Below are 19,019 nucleotides of genomic sequence, written 5' to 3'. Positions count from 1 at the left end.
TATCTACTAAGCAATAACTCCCCATTCCCACTCCTCTTCAGCCCCTGGTAAACTCTATTTTACTTTCAGTCTCTATGAATTTGCCTGTTCAAGTTACCTCATATAAGAGGAACCATACGATATTTGTTCTTTTGTGACTGGCTTAGCATATTTCACTTAACATAATGTCCAAGGTTCATCCATAATGTAGCATGTGTCATTCCATTTCTTTTTATCATAGAAAAACATCCCATTGTATGTATCCACCACATTTTCATTAATCTCATTATGAACATTTGGATTGTTTCCACCTTTTAGCTTTTATGAATAATTCTGCAATGAACAATGGTGTTCATTTTTGTTTAATATATTAATTGTATTTTGGCTCATTTTTTATCTTTATTTTTAGTAGTTTCCAATTTTTCAATAATAAGTAAATTACTTACAGATAGGGAAAGTCATATAGCTGGATCATGGCAAGGCCAACATTCCAACCCAGAGGGTCTGACTACAGTGCACTCTCTGATTTATACACTGTGCCACATTTAATAAAAATATTTAATTTTCCTTTGAACCTACTATATTCTGGGTATATCAAATGCATTATTTCTAAATCCTTAAGATATCTGTATGATGTATTTTTTTATCCTTACATTAGGAGAAGACACTAAGGCTTGGAGAGGTTAAGTGGTGGATGCAGGAATGCCCCTAGGTGTGCTTGCTACTCTGCCTGACCCTTCCTAGAGCCAGAACATAGCAGAAAGATGGTTCCTTGGGACTTGGGATAGCACAACTCTTTCTGGATAGACTTCAGGGAAAGGAGCTATCTCAGGGGCAGAATCCATGAGCACTGTGGGGCCTCTGGTATCACATAGCTGCCCAGCAGTTCTACCCTGGCTCCCAGATAAGGCCAGGATTTTTTCCTTAATACTTACTTACTTATTATAAACTCTTGCCCTATGTTAGGCCAAGAGGTCAAGGCAAAATGGATGATTATTTCCATTTTTGGCTATCTTTGGAAAGCAGGCAAAGAAGGAGTTCTACAAATTCTATAGATTTTTTAAAAAAATATTTTATTGATTTTTCACAGAGAGGAAGAGAGAGGGATAGAGAGTTAGAAACATCAATGAGAGAGAATCATCGATCAACTGCCTCTTGCACACCCCCTACTGGGGATGCGCCCACAACCAAGGTACATGCCCTTGACAGGAATCGAACCCAGGACCTTTCAGTCCCCAGGCCGACGCTCTATCCACTGAGCCAAACTGGTCCCGGCTCTATAGATTTGTTAAAAAAGAAATCTACACACGCCAGATCTATGAGGATTGTTTCTCAATAATTCTGAATTAGTTGAATACTTATATAACATTTTGCTTCTATTTTGCCATATGGACAAAGCCATATTCCATTTGCATAGCTGCCTGTAGCTTTTCATACTGATTTAAGTTCTCCTTATGGCAATCCTAACCCTTTAATCCCCTCGCTTTGCAGCTGGTATAAAAATGTACTTCAGGTTGTCATTTTGCAAAAGGCCAGAAATGAACTATCTTTCTTTTAGGATCCAGTATGCATAGCCTTCATGGCTATTTCCCCCTTTTGGTTTTACAGCTGGAGAAAATGGCATGTAACGTCCCTAACCAAAGACAGCGGACTATGTCAACCTCTGGAGAAGCTCTATATGAAATTCTTGGTCTGCAGAAGGGAGCATCAAATGAAGAAATTAAGAAAACCTACAGGTACAGAGGCAGTTCAATGATGACATTTTCTATACTACTAGAGATAGTTATTTTGTGATTGGCAAGGGCCTTCAATTAAAGATACTTGCTCTCTCCTAACACCAGGTAATCTCAGTTTGGAAGCTCATGTTCCCTGTTCCATAAACACAGGTAGTTAGAAATAGAGAGGCAGACATTGATTTTATGAAAGAACTGTCTCATGATGCTGGGCCTTAGGAAAGGGCAGCCTATGTTCTAAGCCTACAATGAGCGAGGTAGGGGTGAAAGAGGTAGGGGTGAAAGAAGCGGGGTGGGGGTTAGAGAGGGAAAGAGAGAAGTAGGAGGAGGAAGAGGAGGAGGAGGAAAAGGAAGAGGATGAGGAGGAGGAGGAGGAAGATGATGAGGAGGAGGAAGAGAAGGAGAGATGGAGAGAGAGATTTCACTGTGAATGAATAGGAGTTGTGATTAAGCCCATAACCCATATAATATCGTTTCAACAAATCTTTTTTTTTTTTTTTTTTTTTTAAAGGGGGCTTTGTTGTTGTATTGTATGCTATACTCTTTAACTCTTCAGTTTTGATCTTCCATACCTGATCTAGTTTCAGGTTAGCTATTTTTGGGAAAATTTGAAATACCTTTTTATTTAAACCTCTAAGAATTTTTTTTTAAAAAAGGATTGAGTACAAAAATAATTTACTTATTATAGAAAAATTGGAAACTACTAAAAATAAAAATAACATATATCCATAATTCTATCTCTAGTGATAATTATCATTGATATTTTTTCCTTTTAGTCTTTTTTTCCTGTTTAGATATTTTAAACTTAAATTGGATTAATCTATATTCTTTTTCACTTTAACAAGGTCCTATCATAAAATTATACTGGTGTTATTAAATATTTTGATTTTTAATTATAAGGATATTCTCTAATTACTTTGTTAGCCATTTTAAAAAACATGTAGTACATTCTTTTAATTTTTCCCTAGAGTTAATTTCCTTGTACATAAAACATGATGTACATTTTCAATTATGTCCTTATTTATTGAGGAAAAAAGTTGTGCTGTTAAAAAGAAAAATTAACCAAAATATAAATGAAAGTTTATTTTTAGTCAGTTACTTCTTATTTGACCTTGAATTAGGTTTTTAAAACTTATGGTTTTTGGTTGTTGTTTTTTTTGTTTTGTTTTTTGTGGGGTTTTTTTAGTATGTAAGTTTAGAATTTTTAAGTAGATAAATTTTTAGTCATTTACTGTATGGATTTTATTTTGTCATGGCTAAAAGCCTTCCCAATTACAATATTATAAGAATACTAGAGATCTGGTGCATGAAATTTGTGCACGGGTAGGGTCCCTAGGCCTGGCCAGCTTCCTTCCCCTGGCTGCCCTGGCCTTCCTTAGTCCCACCTTCTGGTGGTTTGCACATCATAGTGGGTGGTTGAACTCCCGAGGGGACAATTTGCAAATTAGCCTTTTATTGTATAGGATTAACTCATTTCTTCTAGTACATTTATGATTTTATATTTTTTATATTAAATCTTTGGTCAATTTAGAGTTTAACATGAGGAATGAAGGTCTGATTTCACATTTATTTTTTCCTAAGTCACTAGACCACCAAATTTTATTGAATTTCCTATTTTTATCTATTGATGGAAAAATTATTTAGCTTTGCATTGGAACCTTCACTATGTGGTAAACTGTAGGACCCAAATGGCCTTCAAGGAGCATGTGTTGAAGAATAAGTGGCATTGGAGGACATTGCCATTTGAATCCAGACAGTTTTGTGAAAATGGTAAAGTTTGATTAAAGTCAGTATCAATTTTCCAGTTTATATTTTATTTAAGGTAGTGGGGAAAGAGTCTTTGCCATTTCATTGTGTCCTAGAGCTATCCAGGTGTGTTCTGGGAGCTGTTCCGCCCTATGCCTGGATATCCTTGGATGAGGGTCACTAAAATTGACTTTTAAGGCTTTGGTGCTGAGGCATTGTGCTGGGGGTGGGAGTTGGGAATTAAAGTAATTGCATTATAAGCTTAATATCTACAAAGATTCTCTCCAAATTAAGAAAAACAGTGATGTCTAACTAACTACCTTGTAAGTTTTAAAATCCACTTTACAAATGTGACTTTTAATTGCCTTTATTAATCTTGTAAACTAAAATTTCAGGTCATATCCTAATTAAGACACTAATTATGCCGAGCTGTTTGCAAGTTTAATAATTACAACCTAAAGTCTTTTCATGTAGTCAACATCTTCCTATTAATTTTGTTTTAATGTCATACAAATATTATTTTTTCAGCTGATTAGGGTACTAGCATGCTGCCAAAAGCATCTGCTTCTATCTAAATTACACATTTGTATTCTGGAAGTTATTCAAAGTGTATGAGCAGGCTGAAAAACTACTCATAATATCATTGTTATATTCAAGGATCTGAATTAAAGCAGTCAAAATGTAGTGAAATTAAGAGTCAGTGAAATTGAATAAAATTACCAACTGTGGAATCCATGCGCTGCTGGACCTCTGTTATAATCCTTGGTTGTGCTCTTGAAAACAAGGCTGAGTTAGAAGACATTTTTTTTCTTCATTTACATCTTATTTTTATTTTTTAATAGATAATATAATCACCTGATTAAAATGAGATAAAACAAATAGGTATATAAAAAAAATTTCCCCCATACATCACATCTCCAAGTTCTCTCTTGGGGGAAAGCAATTCCTTGTGTACCCTTCTAGAGAGATCATCTACCTATTATATATAAGCATATATCCAGACTTTCTCATCTGGGCAAGACAGTACAAGTTTGTCTCTCTCTGATCCTCCCTGTTAAGCATGATTAAAAAGTCTTAAAAATAATGCAAGAGATAAGTAAAAGAGAACTCTGAAAGGTAGGAGAAAATGAATTGGTTAGGGACCACAATCTAGAAACTGCATGTTAAATCCAAAGTAGCTGCCCATTAAAATAAAAATATATAAATAGGAATCAGAGTCTCTTAATACAACAGTCAAAATGCCCACATAAATATCACTCATTGTACCAAGAACCAAGAAAATCACAAATTACATGAGAAAAAAAATAATCATCTGACTTCCACACTGAGATGAACCAGATATTGGATTTATCTGCTAAGTATTTTAAAGTAATTATAATAAAAAAAGATTCAGCAAGCAACTACAAATTCTCCTGAAACAAATGAAGAAAAAAAAAAGTTCTCCAAATAAATAGAAATTATAAAAAAAGAACCAAGTGGAAATTATAGAACTGAAAAATAGCAGAAATGCTCCAACAAACTCGAAGAGCTCTGTAGTAGAGGGAGCTGACTGAGGATAGAATCAGCAACGTTGAGGACAGATAGATGGAACTTAGCCAGCCTGAACAACAGAGAGAAAATAAACTGAAAATAAAGAACAGAGTCTCGGGAACCTGTACAGCTATAACAAAAGATCCAACATGTATAGTATTAGAGTCCTAAAAGGAAAAGAAAGAGAATGGGATCAAAAGAGTGTTCAGAGAAATAATGACTAAAAATTCCCCAAGTTTGGCAAAATCTATAAACCTACAGATCAAGAAGCTGAGTGAACCATAAATAGGATAAATCTAGAGAAATCCATGCCAAGACACATCATAATTAAACTTCTGAAAACCAAAGACAAAGAAAATACCTCAAAAGCAGACAGAGAAATAACACATTATTTATGAGGGAACATCAATTCAAATGACAGCAGATTTTTCATCTGAAACAACAGAGGCCAAAAAGAAGTGACACAACATTTTTCAAGTGTTAAAAATAAAGAGCTGTCAACTGTGAATTCCATATTTGGTGATACTATACTTCAGAAATTAAGGGAAAATAAAAGTATTTTCAGATAAAGAAAGAAAATGATAAAGAAAGGAATCTTGGATCATCAGGAAGAGAGAAAGGAAAATGAAGAATGCAGAAATATGGGTAAATAAAATAGATTATCTTCCTCATGAGTTTTCTAAATTACATATGATGATTAGTATAAAAATTATAATTATGACATTATCTGATACTCAAGACAATTATATCTTAAATTGAGGAGGATAATGGGACCCAGATGGGAGTCAAGTTTCTGCACTTTACTCAAATTGGTAAAATAACATCAGTAGAATATCAGTAGACTGTGATATATATACATATGAAAATTTTATTCAAGTAAGCCACAGGAAGACAAGAAAAGGGAAATGGAGGAGTGAGAAACAGAGGGCACAAACAGAAAACAAATAATAAAATGATAGACTTAAGCCCTGACATAATAAGTATATTAAAGGTAAGTGGTCTAAGCATATATTATATTTTCCTTCTTTGTTATACAAATGGTGGTGTACTATAACTCCTATCATGCACTTTGCATTGTTATCTTAACAATGTACCTTGGAGATCATTTTCAGGAATGATCAGTTCATTAAAAGTTTCATTCTTTTCATATTGCAGCATCATGTACCATAACAAAGATGTCCCATGATTTAATCAGTTCCCTGTTGATAAATATTTAGGTTGTTTTAAATCAAGACTTCCTTTTAAAACCAACTTAGAGCTTCTCAGGAAAACCCCATGGTCCCAGAAAAGTAGATAGAGATGGGGAGAGGGAAACTATGTTTGTTCTGCCCCCTTTCCAGTTTTTGCTATGTCCCTGTTCCAAATTCCTGGAGCAAGGATCTATAGACCCAGCTGCGTCAGACGCTCAGCCACGTCCAGCTGGCTCTGACTAGAGCTCTGGAATCACAAATACCCAACTACCTTCACAAGGATGTAGGATCCAACTCTGTGGGAAGAAGAAGGGGCAATGTTCTCTAAGCGTGGGTATAGAGTTGGGAAGGAAATTACCATTATTTCTAGTTCTTTGTTCCCTTAAACATTCACATAAATAGCAGCCTCATAGACCTAGCTCAGCCCCTTCTTATGTTTATTTATAAGTCTTTATCATAAAATCTTTCTCTGAGTAAAGCATCTATTTTTCATATGTCATCTTTTTTGCTATAATAGTATAACCATGTTTAATTTGTTAGCTGATAAATAGGAGTCCCCAGCTACCTCAGAGGGTGGCTGGGAGGAGTGACAAGAGGAAGGCTTCTGTGTCAATCCATCATGTACTGAAGCTCTTGTCTCATTGAGATTTTGTAAAGATAAACGAGATCTTTTTTTTTTTCCTCTCAAAATGTGTGGAGCTCTTTGTGGAAGACTACGGTGAAAATACCAGGTACAGTTATGAATGGATAGATATCCTCAGCATCCTTAAAAGTCTAAAATTATCCTGCCTTTGCTGCTACTGTTCAAAAACCATATATCTAGCATAAGTGATGTTTTGCTCCATGTCAAAAGTGCCATATCACAGGGTGAGACTCATCGTATGAGCCTCATCCATGGCCTTCATTATGGAATAAATCTGCCTTTCACAATGTACAGTATAATAATTCCAAGGAGCTTAAAATTGAAGGCTCATTTAATCCAATTTTTTCATGGCTGGGTAACACTACTTAATCATAACAGTGTTTGCATGAGATAAGAAAATATTTTTCCCTATTCTCCCACTGTCTAAGAGTCTTTACTCCCCCTTTTCATGCTGTCTGAAGGAGATGCATTTTAGTTAATAAAATAAACCTGGAAAGGCTAAGCGGTTACTTATCTTGCACATATTTGCTGTAACTTTAAACTGGCATGTTCCCCTCTTTCGCTTAATTTAAGTAGTCTTTTTGAGGCAACAGGACTTTGAGTTAGGATGTTGGGGAGGATAGGGAGGGAGGAGGAGAGAGACACTAGTGAATGGTGGGACAACTGGCGAGAGGGTTGGTGACATAAGAAACTCAAAGCTTGTTCTCTAATCCCCAATACCAGGCTTTGGCCCTTTTCAAGTGAGTCAAGAACTTGAGTTCCCTGTCAAGTCTTCACCACCCAAGTCCTTTTAGGGGTTTCCCCTGTGAAAGTCTCCCAGGACCCAGGAATGAGTTCATCCTCATGTAGCAGTGTTGCTCCACAAACCAAGTTTCCACCCTGTTTATGATCCTGCTTTCATTCACTCAGTGAGCATGTCCTTGGTCATTGCAGGCACAACTCGGCGTGCTAGGCTCTGCTGCTACAGCTCCGCTGGTTCTCAGCTGGGCAGGGCTGCTCTGCTGCTATTCTGTGCCACCCCACCAGGCTCGGCAGGGATAGCAGGTCTCCTTGCTAAATAGACCAAATCTTCAAATTACTCTTCCAGGCCAAAAAGCCACTTATGCTATTTACCTGGAAACTTAAGGGAATCACCAGTGCCTGCTGGTCTGTGTGCCACTAAGAGGTAGAGGCTGCCAATAGGGGATAGCTCCCTCCTTCTTGTGATACCCCCTATTAGAGCCTCCAGGGACTGTCAAAGTTTGATAGGAAAGCTCCTTCCATCTTTTCTTATAGGTCTCTTTCTAAAGGACCCAAACATGTGCTCAGAGGTGAGTCAGAGACCAGCAGTAATGACCCTATACTTAGACTCTCCATCCTCTCTGACCCATAAAGCTTTGCTCCTGGGTCAAGCTCATTATGCTGGGCTCTTTCTTTCCTGAGATGGCATTCTTTTCAAGGAATCTCTGCCACCCCAACTGGTTTATCAGATTTCCCAGCTGTGGCTGCCACAGAAGGGTATATGATGTGGATTTCTTTCTGGAAGGCTCTTCAGGCTTGGGGGACTTCTGAGAAACTGCCTATAGGCCTCCAAGCACGCCTGGATGTGCTCAGACTCCCAGCCATGAATAATAGGCTGAATTGGCTCAAAGATGCATGCACCTCCCTACCATAGCTCTATAACAAACAAGGCTACTTGTTCTATATTCTCCTTAGTAACCTGAATGAGGTAAATACAGTTTGCTGCTCAGCAAGCACGTTAGGTGTGTGATTAGATCCTTCTTTTCTTGATATTGACTGGTACATAAGAATCCTTCAGTCCAAAGTCAGTAGATGTTGATCTATACCTCATATAGCTACCTGATTATAACAGAAACCAAGAAGGATGATGAGAGCACTTAGCAGCCCCTAGTATGTCTAGAATCTCTCACAATCATTAATGGCCTTGTAGCAGCAAGTTCTGTTCATTATTCAACAAATATTTATTGAGTACCAACTATATGCTAGGCCAGTGGTTGTCAAATTCATTAGTCAACAGAGCCAAATATCAGCAGTACAATGATTGAAATTTGTTTTGAGAGCCAAATTTTTTAAACTTCTTCTAATGCCACTATTTCAAAATAGACTTGCCCAGGCCTTGGTATTTTGTGGAAGAGCTACACTCAAAGGGCCATAGTCCTAGGCAAACAGACAAAATCCCTGTACTCCCGAAGTCTATATTCTGGGCTGGGGAAGTAGGAAAGCTTCATAATAAGTAAATAAGTAAAACATACAGTCTATCCGATGTTGTAAGTGCTGTGCAGAAAAGCAAAGCAGGTAGGAGGTGCTGGGAGTAGTGTTAGAAGTTATACATTCTCTTCAAAGTGTCCCACATAGATTTTAACACCCAAATCCCTTGGTTGCAGTGAATTCTAAGTATAAAGTAGAAGTGAAGAGCACAGTGCATGAAGTCAGAAAAATCTGGACTTAAATCCCATCTCTTAGACTCACTTTCTTCAAAATACAGATAATGTACTGAGCTCAGATGACTACTGAGGATTAAGAGATGATACATGTAAAGTGTTTAGCCAAGGTCTGACACATGGGCACTGGGTGATACAAAGAATACTTAAGAAGTCATACAAAATATACACAAGAAGTAATAGAAATAGCCCTTATAGAATGGCATTCCTCAAACTAGTTAGGGCCTGGGTGCAAGGAAACTGTTGTGTGTGTGTGTGTGTGTGTGTGTGTGTGTGTGTGTGTGTGTGATATTTAGATTTCTGTGACATTTAAATTCCATTGCATACATTTTAAAGGGTATTAAAACTGTTTTATTTTAATATGCCAATGTTTGTACTAAGCTGAAAATTTTGTACTCTTCACATGTTTATTCTCATAAAAAATGTAGACACTGCCCTGGCTGGTGTGCTCAGTGGTTAGAATATCAGCCCACACTCTGAAGGGTTGCAGGTAAGGGCATGTATCTGGGTTGCAGGTTCAATTTCAGGCTCCAGTTGGGGTGCATGTGGAGGGAGGAAACCAATCAATGTGTCTCTTTCACGTTGATCTCTCTCTCTCTCTCTCTCTCTCTCTCTCTCTCTCTCTCTCTCTCTCCACCCCCTCCCTCCCTCCCTCCTTCCCTTTTCCCTCCCTGCTTCATTTCCTCCCTCCCTCCCTCCCTCCCTCCCTCTCTCTTTAAAAATCAAAGGGAAAAATATCTTCGGGTAAACATTAACAAATAAACACAAAAATTAGATAACATGTTTAGAATGTGGAGAGAATGGTCTCTCAAAATTTTAAGGGGCATATAAACAGAAAGTTAGAATCAGAGAGGGAATGCAGGAGAGAGGTAGGGAGGGACCCAAACATTACACCCAAAATGATTACAGGGGGTTGGGGCAAGGAGACCTGTGGGGGCGTTCTTTGAGGCCCTCTGTGTGCTCCATGGCCCACTGTGATGTCCATCAGAGCATCAGAGAGGTTTTAGTTCCTTCCTTTCCTGCCTCTCCCATTCCATCAGTTCTCTGAGGGAAGGCACTGTGCTTTGTCTTCCTCACTCTTCCAGCCCTAGCACCATGCTAATAGTACCAAATATAAGAATAAATTGGTCAGCAAATAGATTTGGCCTCTGTTTTCTCTCTTTAATTATATTCTCAGTTTCTTCAGGATCATCCTCAAAGGTTTTGTCACCTCGCTGGATAGGGAGTCATTTACTGACCCAGTAAATAGAGAGGGCAGACCAGCAAGGAAAGGCAATGGTTTCAGTCTGGGACCTGCTGGGAACTTTGTAGGGTTGTGGGACCTTCCAGTGAAAAGCAGTTAGTGGATAAGAAAGTGAAAACTAGAAAATACAGCCAGTTATGCAATTTGGAGAATGTGAATCTTGAGTATTCAAAAATCTCGTGTGTAACTTCAATGTTAGTTTTTATTTACACTGATAAGTGCATTGTTGAAGTTAGATAAGAACAAGGAATTGGATGCCTAAAAGGGAGGCTGACTGCTTTCCCTTGGTGCAAGAAATTAACAAAATGCTGACTACTTTCTGAATGAGATCTAACTCTCCCTTAACACATCAGAGACCATAAAATCAGAGTGAACTAGTTTTATACATCAGCACCTGGATCTCTGTGCCTCATTGATGAGCTTAGTTTCTGCTTGTTGGCAAGGTCCCAAATATCCTGGTATAGAGCAGCAGAAATTACACTGATTCTTCTATTCTATTTCATTAAATTTCACATTGAAACTTTCTGGAATTCATCTTCCATCTCTAAAGAGGTGAGTTGCCTCAGAGTAGACGAAAGTGAGTTAAAAGTCATTTTCACAAGGATCAGGAAGGAGTGTCATTTCCATAGTGATTTGTGGCAACCCCAAGTGGTGGTGCTTTTACCCATCTTTATTAGCAATTACAGGTCATAACAGAGGCTGATGATGAATAAAGTATAAATGTCAGGGGAATACATAGCTAATAGAAGAATGGTAAATATTTACAAGGCAAGATGATGATTCAAGCTCACAAGATAAATTGAAATTAATCTCTATCAAGCACTAATTTGTTTCTTGAATTCTAAAACCTTCCACTAACAACAAGAGAATATGAGGCTAAGTCAGAGTTATCTTCCAGCTCTTGCATACCCTCCCTTCTCCCATGGCAAATTTTCCTCTTGATCTTATTTCTTCATGCAACTTCAACTTCATTGTTCCTGGGCACAATAATGATCACTGACTTCTTTTTCACTCATTTACTCAATACCTATTTAGTATTGGATACTTACTCATATTATACCTATCCATATCTATAATTTGTATCATTTAAAGAGCCTATCTTATAGAAAGTTAGATTTAGCAAGGTTTAAAAAATACATACTGGAAAACAAGCCAAATAAAGGAGTCAGTTGTGGATACAATGGATTAACTTGAGCATAGGATTCATGTTAATCATTTAAATGAAAGTTAATGCTTCATTCCATCATTCATTCCTGTCCCAGGAACTATGCTAAGTTCTGGGATTACAATTATAAGTAAACCATGGTTACTGATCTCATGTAACCTGAGGTCTAGAGGATGAAACAGAAATTAATCAAGTGATGACAAAAATGAGTGCCTAATTACAGATGAGATACAGTTCCCTGAAGGAAAAAGCATGGTTCCACAAGAGTATATAACAAAGACAGCTGATCTGGATTAGGGATTAGAGAAGTCTCCCCCAAGAAAGTGAATGCAGTCTTAATTTTAATAAAGCTTACATGATGATTTGTAGTCATTATTATATTTGATTCTCATATTTCTGTATTATAGGTACTTTTATTATCTTCATTTTACACTTGAAGAAACAGGTTTGGAAATGTAGGTTAAGTAGCTGTCACACACAGAAAGTACTGGCACTTGGGTTGCTTTAGTCCAGAGCCCACACTCTTAACCATAACACTTCTGAGTTTAAAACAACTGCCATGAATCCAAAGGATTCAAAGGCCAGAACCTGAGTGATGGGCCATATTGGAGGAGGATGCAAAGGTCAATATCTGAGAAGGAAGCTTGGAGATGAAATTCAGGGTTCTTAGTCCCAGGCTGGGATTTAAATACAGAAGTAGAGAAAGGATCCAGAATGAGCACCAAGCTTTAAGTTCAAGACAGTGTGAGGAAGTGGGGTCACTCTCAGCACTCCTAGGGAATGACTGCACATACCAGGTAATGTGACATCTTTCCTTGCATTGAGGTAGACATGGATTCTGGTATCTACTAGCAAAGTTCATATTATACATCTAATGGTTAAAATAGATACACAAGGGAGTTCTTATAGGTCCTAAGGTAATGTAATGCACTTCTTGCAGCAATACTACTAAACCGAACTGCTTCTTAAGTCATCTTTTGATTTAAAAAAATCATGGCTTTACTCAGCAGATGTTACTTGCCATATACCCTACATCTTTAGCTATGCCTGATGGACTTGGTGCTTAATAACTAGTTGGTGAATAAATGCATGTATGAAAGCATAAACTAATAAATCAGCAAGAAAAGCAATGCTTCCTGGGTGCTTTAGCAATGGGGGTCAAACCAAATAATCTAAAACACCCGTAAGGAAATTATATGAACATAAATTTGAAAGCAAGGATATGAAGATACAATACTGTTTGACCTCAATAAAAATTGTTACACCTATTGCATACCAAAATGTTCCTTAAGTCTGCTCTATGTCTATCAGTAATCTTAAAACAAAAGCATCTATAATAATAAAAGCATAATATGCTAATTAGATTGATGTCCTTCCAGACATCCTTTCGGATGAAGCCAGGGCTGTGAGGGAAACCCAGGTCCTGGGTGCCAGAGGGAAGTATGTGCCAGCAGCTAGGAGAAGGAAGGCCTAGTAAATAATAAGAGTATACTTTCAAAGGGATGTGTTTCTATAAGTTCTAATACATTTTAGTGAAAGTGATATTAAAACTATTAAAAGGTAGTGATGTCAGTGAAATTGATGGCATACGAAACTCCAAATTTCTGATCCTTCATAAAAGCTTCTAAATATCTGAAAAAAGCTATCAAAATAAATCTTTTCAGGATCTGGGAAAACTAACCAACTATAAGACATTGTAGAAAGAAATTTAAGAAGACACAAATAGATATTCCATGCTCATGGATTGGAATAATATTGTTAAAATGTCCATATTGCCCAAAGCAATTCAATGCAATCTCTATCAAATTCCAAAAGCAATTTTCACAGAAATAGAACAAAGAATCATAAAACAGGTATGGAACCACAAAAGACCCCGACTAGCCAAAGCAATACTGAGAAAGAAAAGCTGGAGGCAACACGATCCTTGACTTCATACCTTATTATGAAGCTATAGTAATCAAAACAGTATGGTATTGGCAAAAAAACAGACATACAAATCAATGAAGAGAGCCCAGAAGTGAATCTGCTTGTATAGTTCACTTAATTTATGACAAAGGAGCCAGGAATGTACAATTGGGAAAGGACAGCTTCTTTAATAAACTGAACAGCCACATGCAAAAAGAATGAACTGGACCACTATCTTACATCATACACAAAAATTACTTCAAAATGGATTAAAGACTTGACTGTAAGAGCTGAAACCATAAAATTATAAGACAGAAACACAAGTGGTAGACTCCTTGACATCAGTCTTGGTGATGATTTTTTTTTTTTTGGATTTGACAATAAAAGCAAGACAACTAAAGCAAATATAAACAAGTGGGACTATATCAAACTACAATGTTTCTGCAAAGCAAAGAAAACCATTAACTAAATGAAAAGGCAACCTACTGAATGGGAGAAAATATTTGCAAGCCCTATATCTGGTAATAATTTAATATCAGATATATAATACATACAACTCAATAGCAAAAAAAACAAAAAAAAAACAAAGACAAAAACCCATCTGATTAAAAAATGGGCAAAGAATTCGAATAAACATGGTTTTCCAAAGACATATAGCTGGTACATGAGGTGCTCAATATCACTAATCATCAGGTAAATAATAATAGCAAGAGGCATTTTAACTTTTCAAAAGTTTAAGTATTTTTAACTCTCATTTAAAAAACATACTCGAGCATACTGCCTCCTAAAGTCGAGTAAAAATCTAGGATTATTTGCCAGGAATCATTGAAGTACAGTGGAGTCACTGTCTTGACCGCCACTAGAGGTCAGCACTTGACTCTCAATGTATTTCTACATGATGGAAAAGACCAATTTCCTAAAACAGATCACCATTTATGGTCCCTATTGTTATCTCATGCAATCTGTCTTGAATCATAAATGTGACTGTGGATCCAAGACAACACCCAATTTCCGGGATGAGATTGTAGAATATTCTATCTATAAATTTGAAGAAATCATAGGACTGTGTAATGTGCCTTCAGGGGGCCCTTTGCTTTTGGTATGATTCAATTACTTGAGTTGTACATTATGGTATCAGGTGTTCAGAAATAATTGTGTAGCAGAGGTAGTACTGGCATAATTATTTGCTATTTAAATTCTATTCTGTCCCTTGACTCTACACTAATCCTGGACCAGTGAATCCTGCTTCCTTGAACCCCATTAATACTCTTGTTTCAGCTCTCAGTAGCATATTGGTTATTTATTTATTTATTTATTTATTTATTTATTTAGAGCTTTTTGTAGGGAATGAAACTGTACTGGGTACAAATACATGAAATGTTTGTAGGGGGTTTGAAAGAGTTGAGGGCTGATCAAGGGAAAAGATGTGATCAAGAAACCCAGTAACACACAACATGCTTTATTGAGTGGTGTTTCCACAGGAACACAGGAGAGGGGAAGCGTCTCATAGAATGAGACCTTTCAGAGACTAACAGAATGGGGCCACCCTCAGAATGGGAAAAGGGCAAAGGCACTCCCAACAGAAGGAGAAGATGGGAAGGAGATTCACTATCTAGATGGTGTCACTCAGAAGCTTAGTGAGAAGTCTTGAAGTCAGAGAGCTCCAATGGGCCATGGTAGCTTGAATCTTATAACCACATGGTTGTATCTTATCAGTGGCCAGCATCTGTAGGGTGAGGTCTTGCAATATACAAAGCAGGCAGGCTCTAAAAAGCTAATAATCTTGTTTGGGTTATTTTTAAAATACTTGAATGTATAAAAATTGGAATTTGACACAGTAAGCTTTTGAGCTAATGTGTCTTAGCCTGCAATCAAGAAGTAAACAAAGGCCTGGCTGGTGTGGCTCAGTTGTTTAGAGCATTGTCCCATACAATGAAGGTTGCAGGTTTGATTCCTGGTTAGTGCACATACCTATATTGTGGGCTTAATCCCCAGGTGGGGCCCCTATGGGCCACAACCAATCAATGTATCTCTCTCAATTGATGTTTCTATCTCCCCTTTTCCCTCTCTAAAACCAATGTTTTAAAAAGGAAACAAATGAACAACATAGAGGTCAACATAGAGTGCTTTGGCTCATTTATATAACAGCGGTATAAAGTTTTTTGCACAGTTTATATTTGAAAGGAGAAAACATAAACATAAAAAGTAAGCAGAAGTTTCTGAATTAAGATTTATCACTGGTTAGGTAATTTGTACCAGTTCTCCCTTCTGCTAAGAACAACTAGAAAAACTAAAAGGAAAGTTCTGTTTCTAAATATACATCTTAAAATCAGTTGAGAGTAAAGAATTACTGCTGACTAGGTCATAATAGGGGAGAAAAGAAGCTATAAACTGAGCAGGACTCTACAAAGGGGGAAAAGTTTTGGACCCTAGTCCAACAAGAATGGGAATCTTGCGGTTCTATTTAGACTCCCAACTGCAGCACCCCAGGAGAAAGGGCAGCAAGGTAGTAAGCCATCTGTGGTTGACAAAGACTTTGGTGAGCGCCTCCCACACTATGCCCCCTGGTATTCATGTCTTTGTGGAGTCCTTTTGAATCTGGCTGGTTCTCTGACCTGATTTAACTCATAGAATGTGGAAGAAGTAATATTTTACTACAATTTTAAAAGGTACAGGGGTCCTCAAACTTTTTAAAGTGGGGGCCAGATCACGGTCCCTCAGAGAGCTGGAGGGCCGGACTATATGAACTACTAATTCCTACTGTAACACCTCGGCTGCGCTCACTGCCCAAAAAACCTGGCGGGCAGGATCAGACTCCTCTGCGGGCCGCATGTGGCCCGCGGGCCGTAGTTTGAAGACCCCTAGCAGCTTCTACTTTTGCAACCTGGCTTAAGCTGGCCACTGAAAAAAATATGATTATCCTGAGACCATCATGTTGTGAGGCAGCTCTCCTAGCCATGTGAAGAAGCAAGTCCCCAGCCCACAGCCCCCAGCTGAACTCTAGCAGCAGTCAATACCACTTCCCAGCAGGTCAGCAAGGCCACCTCGGAAGCAGAACCTTCATCTCCAATTGAGCAGTCCTGGCCAAAGCCAGATACAGCCAGAAAAGTGTCCCCACCAAGTCCAACCCAATTACAACATTATAGGCAAATAAGTAAAATGCTTGTTGTTTTAACTACTAAATGTTACTGTAGTTTTATTACACATACAAAGATCATAGAAACACCAGTATTGCATGCATTGTAACCAAACTTTGAGCCATTAGTTGACCAAGAAAATCTCAATCCCTAATATTGGATTAAAATGATCCCAATTTTGTAAATACCTCCAGACATCTGAAAGTAGGAAATAAAAATGCTGTCTGGTATAAGATAACATCTTAGTTCTCCAAATACTTCTTTAAAAGTTTTTAAAATAGATATCTGGCACACAGAGATGATGAGGTACTCAAGCTAAGACAATATGAACAAGAATAGCAGAAATTAGAAAATAGAAACAGAACTGTGGAAACCTCAGGTATTAAAATGATCAGATGTAGCCAAAATTGGTTTGGCTCAGTAGATAGAGCACCGGCCTGCAGACTGAAAGGTTCCGGGTTTGATTCCAGTCAAGGACATGGACCTTAGTTGCGGGTACATCCCCAGTAAGGGGTGTGCAAGAGGCAGCTGATCCATGATTCTCTCTCATAGATGTTTCTAACTCTCTATCCCTCTCTCTTCCTCTCTGTAAAAAAAATCAATAAAATATATATTTTTAAAATGATCAGATGTAGATTTAAAAATAACTATCAGGATCAAGAAAGACAAATTACAACAATGAGAATTTTCAGAGAGAATTGAAAATTATGAAAATATTTCAGATTTTAAAAATAAACAGGTGAGTTTTATAACTAAAAAATACAATGACCAAAATCAAGGACTCAAAGGTACAGTTTAACAGATTAGAGAGCTGACTGGAAGATAGGTCAGAAAACAAATAGAATTTAAAAAGGAGAGGAAACAATGCAAGAAAGATAAAATACATAGGAGGATCCATTAACATGGCCTTGGATAAATCCAATTGGAGTCTGAAAGGAAAGCAGAAAGAGAATTAAGGTGAAAGCCATTTGAAAGTATAATATATGTTAACTTTACAGGTTTGTCAATGATATCAATCCCTAAATACCAGAAGCCCAGTAAAAGCCAAGCAGAATTATTTAAATATATTTTATTGATTTTTTTTTTACAGAGAGGAAGAGAGAGGGATAGAGAGCTAGAAACGTCGATGAGAGAGAACCATCGACCAGCTGCCTCCTGCACACCCCCCACTGGGGACGTGCCAGCAACCAATATACATGCCCTTGACCGGAATCGAACCTGGGACCTTTCAGTCTGCAGACCAACGCTCTACCACTGAGCCAAACCAGTTTCGGAAAGCAGAATTAAAATAAAATTATACCCAAGCACATCACATAAAAACTGCAGAAAATCAAAGAGGAAAAGCCTGACATTCCAATCCCATGGAGATAAATTTGGACTAGAGCTACAGTAACATGGTCAGAATCAAGTCTTAGGTGACTCAGAAACTGGTAGAGTAGTAGGTAGATCTCACCTGAGTGTTAGGTGGTGTAAGGAAGAGAATTGGGAGAAACATTACAATTCTTAGAATTATTCCACTGCCTCAAAATAGATAGCTCTTAGGGACCTTAGGAAATCACAGCTATAAACCTATGTTTGGTTATCTGTCACTCACTGAATCCACTATGCATTTCAGTTTATAGCTGTCATTGGATTTTGAAGTAGAAATAAAAATAAAGGCACTGTTGCTACTTCTAATATTAGTTATAGATGTACCAGTTTAATAGGTGACTAATGGGATAGAGAGATTTAGAACTACAGGCTGTGATTTAATATTATGTCACTTTTAAGTATAAAATTAGAAAGTATAAGAAATATATTTAAAGTAAGTGAGTAAAGGGACATTTAAATGTACCCCAAGCACTTCCTTTCAACCCTAAATTCTACACGTTTCTGGCTCCATAGACAATTCCCAAGGGGGTGGTTCACTGATCAGCTCTCTCCTTGAGCAATTGTGTAATTTTGGCAGCTGTCTTTGTTAGCCATATTTCCAGAGGATTCCTCAGAGCCAAGAGTATCTGCCAAGAGGAGTCAAAATGCTGCTGGCAACCACGAATTGGACTTGTGACAAATGGAGGTGTTCCAGCTCTCTGACTTTGCCAACTCCATTGTTAGAGGAATGTGATAAATGGTTGAGAGCATCTGCCCTTGTGAGCTGACAAAGATCCAAGCAGCTTAAAATATGATAGGAAGCCAGGCTTCTCTGGCCAACTCCTGGGCGGTGTGCATCAGTCTACAACTGAACGCTAGAAACAAAGAAATGTATGTGAAGAGCCATTTTCCAGGGACTTCTTTGTTTCTATGCAGAAGTTAACAGCTCTTGCATTT

The 19,019-nt window shown here is 37.7% G+C and overlaps 1 protein-coding gene across 1 annotated transcript in view; it reads left to right on the top strand.

Moving 5' to 3' along the window:
• Window positions 1–1,587: 1,587 nt before the first annotated feature.
• Window positions 1,588–19,019, top strand: part of DNAJC5B (DnaJ heat shock protein family (Hsp40) member C5 beta) — a gene marked incomplete at its 3' end in the record, with an annotated part of 33,534 nt that continues 16,102 nt past the window's right edge. Inside the window, exon 1 of the mRNA XM_084864406.1 lies at window positions 1,588–1,715. Within this exon, the coding sequence (XP_084720532.1) occupies window positions 1,597–1,715 (119 nt within the window). The 5' untranslated portion in view covers window positions 1,588–1,596. The remainder of the gene's footprint in view (window positions 1,716–19,019) is intronic.

The sequence above is a fragment of the Pipistrellus hanaki genome (assembly GCF_964339955.1).
Source record: "Pipistrellus hanaki genome assembly, chromosome: 17".
NCBI classification, from domain to species: Eukaryota; Metazoa; Chordata; class Mammalia; order Chiroptera; family Vespertilionidae; genus Pipistrellus; species Pipistrellus hanaki.
This window is presented reverse-complemented; position numbering and strand designations above follow the sequence as displayed.